This window comes from Aptenodytes forsteri, unplaced genomic scaffold (genome assembly GCF_000699145.1).
Source record: "Aptenodytes forsteri isolate BGI_AS27 unplaced genomic scaffold, ASM69914v1 Scaffold455, whole genome shotgun sequence".
NCBI lineage: Eukaryota > Metazoa > Chordata > Aves > Sphenisciformes > Spheniscidae > Aptenodytes > Aptenodytes forsteri.
In genome coordinates this window covers 512,196-520,190 of record NW_008795914.1, presented here as the reverse complement: position 1 = coordinate 520,190, position 7,995 = coordinate 512,196, and the positions used below count along the sequence as shown (strand labels likewise).

The 7,995-nt window shown below is 55.0% G+C and overlaps 1 protein-coding gene across 2 annotated transcripts in view; it reads right to left on the bottom strand.

Annotated features, from left to right (window-relative positions):
• Window positions 1-338: 338 nt before the first annotated feature.
• Window positions 339-7,995, bottom strand: part of MID2 (midline 2) — a 94,465-nt gene continuing 86,808 nt past the window's right edge. For both annotated transcript variants that reach the window (XM_009284598.2, XM_009284599.2), the window contains exons 8-9: window positions 3,999-4,206; window positions 339-960 (exon numbers count right to left, since the gene is read on the bottom strand). In XM_009284598.2, the coding sequence (XP_009282873.1) occupies window positions 558-960; window positions 3,999-4,206 (611 nt within the window). In that variant the 3' untranslated portion in view covers window positions 339-557. The remainder of the gene's footprint in view (window positions 961-3,998; window positions 4,207-7,995) is intronic.

Sequence of the window (7,995 nt, the reverse complement as noted above, 5' to 3'; positions counted from 1 at the left end):
CTATGCAATTATCTACCACACCAGAGAAGCTGCCAGACTTCAGCCAAACAGAAAGTTCTTTCCAGAAAACGATGCTCAGGTCCCACCTGGCTCTTGAAACAAGCTACCAGCTGGCTCCAGAAAGGCAATCCCTCCTGCTCCAACCCGCGCCTTGCGGGGATGCACAAGACATCCCTCTGACCACAGTAGCGCCTCAAAAGGTCACCCAAAAACCCACCCCAGCCTTTCCAGCCCCCAAGGGAAGACAAAACCATCCAGGTGACAATCCGCTTCGGGAGAGATCGGAGCACACCACCAAGGCGTTGCACAAGCCACACTCGCACACAAGCGGAGCTCGCCAACAGGAGTTTATTTTCAGCCGCAGTTAGAGGTTCTTCCTCTTTCCCCTTAAAAAAAACATTGAGCTGCGTGTGGGACGGCGCTCGCTTGCTGGAGTGTTACGGCTGCACGGTGGCTCTCTGGCACGGCTGCCGGCAGGCTCCCGGCGGCTGACTCTGACCGCTGGCACCCACCAGCATCGCTGGTGCCACCATGGGGCACGGGCAGGGCTGGACAGACTAGTGACAGGCTTTCATCCCTGATACGTACGGGGACTCCTGGGGCCTGCAGTTACACTCCTGCTGCTCTGGGTAATCTATGAAGTCTGGGGCAGGCAGACCCGAGAGGATCATCAAGGATTTGTTCCAGATGGTGAAGGTCGGACACACTGGTAGGATGAAGGAGACTTCAAACGTGTGGAGGTGGAGGGAGTTGGCCGGGTCGTAGAAGGACAGCGCATTGTTGTCATAATCCAGGAGGACGCCGAGGCGCTTCATCTGCGGGTGTACCTCCACCAGCATCTCCTTGTTGTTGTGCCTCACCACGAAGTTGTTGTTGCAGCGGGAGAAGACCCAAGACGAGGAGTTCTTCCCAATCCACTCGTTCTTGGGGGCTGACTTGTAAGCCACGCCAATGGCGTACCTGGAAGAGAGGACAAGCTTTGCTTAGCAACCTTCAGCGTCGGCGCAGGACAAAGTCCAGCCCCGAGGGCTGCTGGCACCCCATGGTTTAAAAGTCTGCCTGACTGTGAAAGCAGCACAGCAAGAGCTTTACATGACTGAAAAGCTGCTTGCAGAGGCTTGGCTGGGGAAAAGCATCAGTCCCTCCCCATACAACCTCCTGCTGCTGCGTGGGGCGAGGCAGAGGTGACACAGCTGGGTGCTTTCAGCAGGAACCATCCATTTTAGCCCCATTGTGCTGCACAAGCAGCTTTAACAATGCAGCAGCTTGATAATGCTGCTGTAATGCCTCCCGGCTCGGCTCGGTAGCAGAAGCTTTCTGGGGATCTGCCTGGTAGGGGCTTTCTCATAATAAACCCCAATTGTTTCACTTCTGAGCATGCTTTGTGTGAAGGCATTTTTCATCCTGGGGGTGGATGGGAGGCTGAGCCCGATGGGAGTGAGCACTGGGAGCAGTTTCTGAGCTGGGGCTGCTGCTGTGCTTGCTCCTTGAGGCCCCCTTCCCCAACAGAGAGGGGAGACAGGCACAGCCAGAAACCAGAGCCAGCTCTCTGGGTCAGGGAGAGGGGTTTTCTCTGTTAATGACCTCCGAGCATCAGCTCTGGTGTTCTGCCTCAGGCAGCAGCTGCAAGCACCGGGTTCAGGGAAAGGCAAGAATTGACACCCCTCTCCTCCAAACCCCCGGGACAAAAAGCTCCTGATCTGCTCCCCCTGCCACTGCAGAGCAGAGCTTCCAGCCCACTGTGAGACCTTCCCTCCTGGCTATGCCTGAAGCCCCTGGGAGAAGAGCATCAGTTCCCTGAAGCTTGTGGTCATGAGTTAGGGGGCATGAAGATAGTGTGTGCCGTGTCTCTTTGGGTTTTGACTGCTGCCACTCTCAAAATCCCTCTGGTCAGTTGTAAGAACCAGCAAGCTTTGGTCAAGAGCGACCGGCTGGGGAGAGCAGGATGGGGGAGAAGGGCAAAGCCAGGCGACGATCCGTTCCCCAAACCAGGCTGGCGTGCTCTGTCTCCCTTGCGGATCTCTTTGAGGGAGAGGAGCCGTGTTTTGCAGTAGCACTCAAATACCAGTTCCTCCTCGGCTGGAGCTCCCGGAGATGCACGTGGGTTTCTAGGACCAGCCGAGTCCTCGTTACACACCATGAAGGAGGCAGCACATGAACAGCACTGGCAGTGTTAACCCGTGTGAAAGCATTGCCCTGCCTGCAGCGACAACGAAGGGATGGGGTACAGCGGGGAAGGGCTGTCAGTGTCGGTGCAGAGGCTGAGGCATGGGGAGACAGGAGGTGGCACTGAAGGCTGCTGAGAGCTGCAGGTCCCACTCCGCCTTTGATCAAAGCATCCTTGCTACGAGCCTCACCAGGACACAGGGCTCCGGGCTCGCTCTGAGTCACAGCCACAGCTGACTCAATTAGCTGCCTTCCAGCACGCGGCAGTGCCCGTCCTGCACCTGAACACACCCCTCCGCAGAGCCCAAGGAGCTGCTGTGTGTTTGAAAGCTATTTCCTCCTCTGAAGTTCTTGCAGTATTCGGTCATCAGCAAAACAACGCCTGGAACAGATCCATTTCTAAGAAACAGCTCCAGATACAATAATTGCTTGAGAAACAACTGACAAATCAAGTTGCTGAAGTCAGAAACTGCTTTTTAATGAAGGGTACGCTACCTTGCATCCCTGACTCATCCCTTCTGCTGCTGCCTGCATGCGTTTTGCAGGCAGGGGCTTGGGTTTGAGGGCAAATCTGGGCTGTGGGTGCCTGCTGAGATGCAGTAGGGAGGTGCTGTGGGGTCAAGGATGCTCCTTGCCACTACTGGAGCGAGAAGCTGTACTTGGGGCGGTGCTTCTGTGCAAGCATCTCTGACAAGGGCGCTGGGGAGAAGGCAGTGGGCTGCTGGGGAGGAGCGGGGCTAAAGCAATCCTCATCCTTGTAGCCCCTGGGAATGCTGCCTTCATCTCCCACGGAGCACAGGGAGGCTTGGCTCTCGCCCTCCCACTCTCGCAGCATCCACCTGTGGAGCCTGGACCAGAGAACAGCCATGAAACCTCAGAGAGCAATCACTGCGGAGGAGGCGCTGCATCCTGGGCTGCCGTCGCTCCTTGTGCTCCACCAAGCCTGGTGGCCTTCAGCAGATGCCAGGTGGCCCGAGGTGGGGACAAAGCTCTGCGTTCCTGCCAATGGGAGGGAGACATGGACTCGTCCTCCCTCAAGAGAAGCAGCTCGTGGCAATAAAGGTGGCCTCTCCTGAGGCAGAGCCATGCAGCAGCAGCACAGGGTGATGGAAAGCAAACGGCGAGCGAAGCATCACCCTCTGCTTTGCCCCGCTGGCCCTTTTGCCATCACAGGTCAGAGATGTACATCCCTATGAGTAGGGGGACCCGCTGCTTGGGGTTGTTTCTTCTGCCAGCCTGCAATGTTGGGGTATGAATATAGGGTGAAACAGAGTGAAACAGACATGGGACAGGCTCCCCGTGAGCTGCCTGCCCTCACAGGGATATTTCAGTGGCTCGCCAGGCCTTTGTAAACCTCCCCTGGAGACGTGCCTGTCTCCTCTGCTTAGCCATGGTTCCCCTCTGCTTAGCCTTCCAGCTCAGACTTTATAACCACGTCTGGTCCAGCTAAGTGGGACCTTGCACGAGGCAGCCCAGGGGAGGGCACTGCACATGGGAAAACCAGCAGATTTAAAGCTCCGTGGCACCTCTGCCCTGCCGCCGGGGTGAGGTTTGAGCCCTGGCAGGCATTAGCAGGTTCAGTAGGTGAGGGAAATGAAGATACAAGCTTCACCTTGCAGCCTGACTGGATTGGACTCAAAAGCTTCTGGCAGAGAGGAGAACCTCATAAACCTCTTGAAAGCCACAGCCACCCAGATTTCAGGTCTCGACCACATCCCTGCCCATGAGCAGCTCTGCCAAAACCCTGGTATTTAATCCTAGCGTGTCCCACAACATCTCTGCAGAAATCTGAGGGCCTCTAGGAGAGGGAGGGAAGAAACGGTGCTGCCTACCAGGTCGAGGATCCCACCACCACCTCCCAGTAGTGGCAGCCACTGTCAATGAAGACGTTGCCTGCTGCGCCATAGCATCCTGTCCCACTGAACCTCTCGGGCGTGTGGCTCTTCTTCAAGGAGCTCTCGTCCTTCTCCATCTGCAGCCCGTCATTGGAGATCTTCAACTTCTTGTGAGCCATCTTGGGGTCCAGCTTAAAAGGCTGACCTGTTAGAAGAAGACACACGGATTAGGATTTATGTTTGTTACCATCATCGTGCAGGCAGAACATGGCAGGAAACGTCTGCCCCAGGCTCTTTGGACTTCCTCCATGAGCCAAAGGTTCCCCCACCAGCCAAGGACACTGGATTACAGATGCCCAGTAAGACGCCGAGGCACATCCACGTGCCTTGTGCATCTATTGTCACAGGCTGATCCGTAAGCCATTGCGCCCTGGGCTGCTCCTGTGCCCCTGGTGCCCGCAGCAGCTTCCCCAGCCCTGCTGGAAGGAGAAAGCAAGTCACTGCTGCCCACGCTTGCAAGCAAACCACCACCCCCGGCACCGCCAGCGAGACAGAGGGGAGCAGGGACAAGAGCAGCACCTGCACTTTGGGCTTATTCCCCAGCCCGGGAATCACTCACCTTCCCAGACCAAACAGAAGGAAAGGAGGTGAAACTCGAAAATGCAGAGATAAATGAGCTGAAGAGAGTGAGCTCTGCCCCCAGGGAGGATCCGGACTTGGGAGCAGCCAGGCTGGGCAGCATGGCACGTCGGGCAGGGCTGTGTTGTCCTGGCAGGGATCCTTAAGTGAGGGGCTGGGGAATGTCCAGGGTCTCCTTATTGCACATCACCCCCTTCAAATGCCTCACTCCCCATCAGAGCAACTCCCTTTTGCCCTCTGTTTATGATGTAAAATGTTGTGGCAGAAACAGGGGGATGTTTCCAGGTAATGGAAATGGCACTGGATTGGCATCCATCAGGATGCATTGCGAACCAAACCTAGGCAGGGCATGTAGCCTGAATTCCTGAATGGATCCGTACTCTATTAGCAGTAATGAGAGTTATATCAGCACAGGGAAAGGAGAACAGACCCTTAAGTGCTGGTATAACAATGCTGAATCACAGAAGCAGTACTGCAGCATCGAGCACGTCCCTGAATCCCCATCAGCAGCTGACGCAGACTGCTCTCCATAGTGCACAGGCTGCTATTACGTGTTATAGGAAGCACGCTCGAGGTTTTCCAGTGCTTCTCCACTGCCAAACAAGGTCTCACCACTTGGAGAAGGCAGTCTGGGCTGTGCACACGGTGGTGGAAGCAAATCAAAGGCATCGGGTCCAACCCGTGTTTAGGGGAGGCTGGAAGGGAGGTGTGAGCACAGGGCCAGCCAGTGAGCGCATGTCCCGGGGCTTCCTCCGCAATTAACAGAATTGAGTTTGATGGATTTTGCAGATCTTTAATGCTGGCTTGAAACCCAACTGCAATTCCTTTGTAACGTTACCAGCACACAGAAAGCCAAACTGTTTCCTAATTGACACACACTGGCTGTCCTGCTCACTTTGATAAAACCCTCCTGAAGATCTGCAAGGCCAGGGGAACATCTGCCCTCCCTCACGTTGATAAACACCGTCTCTTTTGGGCACCAGCTCCACAACACATTCAACAGCGAGCGCTAAGGATTTTTCTGGAAGGCTCCAATTTTTGGTGCCACGCAGCCTCACTGCAAAACTGACCCTCACTGGCTCCCGAGCCCAGGTCTTGTGCATGCAGGGACACAGGTAGGGATGGGGTCAGAAAAATACTTGCAAACACAGACTTACTCAGTATGGAGAGTTGGGGGATTTGGTGCATCTTCTGCCTGGGCTGCTCATGGGCAGCCCTGCCAGCGATGCCCAGGCTGATGCCCAGCCCCTGAACCCCCCACTGCCCTGCCAGAGCAGCTCTTCTGAGCCAGGTTTAGCTTTTTTTCAGGGGGGAACTCACAATCCCTTTTGCTTCAATGCTTTTTTTTTCTCCTTTAATAATTTAGGGTCATTTCAAGACCAGGTGTGCAAAGGAGAAGCCAGAAGGTTGCATTTTGAGACGCCTGAAACAAAGCCCTCCATTTCGGGGTAGCGAGGTGAGAGAGCCAGTGTGTTTGGGGAGCCTCTCTGCTCCCTGCTCCAGTGTTTTCCCATCACTCTCTTTGCTCTCGGTTCAGGACAGACTTTGCCTTCTCTATACACCACCATTTTTTTTGTACGGCTAAATGGGTTTGCCCAGCCCTGAGGATCTCTTGGTCCATCTCTACATGGTCACAGGCTTCAGGCACAGACTGTGCCTCGGTTTACCCCTCTGTACAACACAGGAGCATCCCCGGGGGTGCTGAGGGCTGGTGGCCGATCCTTTCTGGCTGCTGCTGCAAAAGAAAAGCTGCACCGGGAAACTGCTGCTCCATCCCCGCACCCTCCTACGGGGAGCACGGCACTCATCTCCAGGGGAGCGGCGGCAGGGAGCCCCGCTAAGCCTGTGTGGGCACCGTGCCGTCAGGAAGGGGCTGAGTGTGGGGCAGTGGGGTCCCACGAGACCCGTGGGTTTTTCTATGGAGAGTACCAGCAGGGGTGGAAATTCTGCACCAAACATTTCTGCAACAGTCTGTTTTAGTAGCGCTGATGACAAAGTGCGACTGATGAAGGCACTGGATGGCTGTGGTGCCAGCTCTTCCGAGCCGCCGAGCCCGGCCGGGGACACCAGCAAGCAGGTGCTCTGCTCCGCTGCAGCCCCTCACCACTGGCACCCGCGGGGAGCCCGATGGGGCGAGGGACCGCGCATTAAAGACTGCTGCATAATGCAGGAAGAGCAGGCATAAAATTAAATTGCACATGCAACATAATTCTGGTGCTTTTTAAATCCTGTGCTCTTGGCTTTGCAAATTTAATGGTGGTTTGCTTGGTTTTTTTCCCAGAGGTTTTTCCATCTGTAATTCCCTATTTTTTTCTTAAAGGGAACTGCGAAGTGGAGTCCCGGTATATTATCGGCTGCACGTGAACCCACATCAGTTCAGTGCAGCTGAGCTAAAGCAGTTGCTGAGCAGCAGCGACAGCGATCTCCTTTCCATGGGACAGAAAAAAATCCTCCATGCTCTGCCCCAGACCACATCACTCCGGGAGAGATGTGTAAAACGATGGGGCTGCGTTCAGCTCCTGGCTCTGTAGGTAACCCCGCACGGTGCACACGTTGGCCATGTGCCTTCTGCTGGGCAGGGCAGCTGGGACCGTCACACCAGGGCCCTCAGCACAGCTCAACCAAAGCTGGGTGAACTCCCCAGCACTCCCCCATCATGTGCTTCCAAAGCACAGACTTCATCTGACCTCCTTATTTTTCAACGATTTCCCTCTAGAAGCCCCCAGACTATCCCTGTTTTTGCAAACAAAACCCCAAGGTGTTGTAAAGAAGCAAATTGAGTTCTAGTGGGTTTTGTCGCTGTGAGTTTTCATGCAAGATACAGTAAAAAGCATATAGATACCAGATAGGATTTCTATAGGGATTCATCTACTTTAGCACACAGCAAACTGAACAGGGCAGCTGCAGCAAAACACCTTAAATAACTGCAAACAACTTTAAAACCAGGCTTTGGTACCCGGATCGGTCCCTGGCCTGGCTCGGGGGAAGGAGCTGCTGACAGACTGCAATGCACAATGAGCCGTGCTCTCCTGCACGCTCCCGTTTTCGGCTACGGACACCGAGTCTTGGTGAGGAGAAACGCCCACGCCAACGCTATGCAGTGAGGGGGTTTCCAAGCCAGGGCTAGAAACCGTTGCAAACAGCCGGCAGCACTAGCTACAGCAAGGCTGGAGAGCTTTCAAGTGTGACCCCATAATGGAGCTCATCCGCGCTGCTCTCTGATACCTGATGGTACCTCGTGTTGATTTTCCTCAGAGCCCAATTTGCTAGATAATTGAGTTGAGAGGCCTGAAAGTAAAGCTGCAAATTGGGAGTGACCCACCCCCCCGCTTTCCTCTAGCTATTTTAATATTTC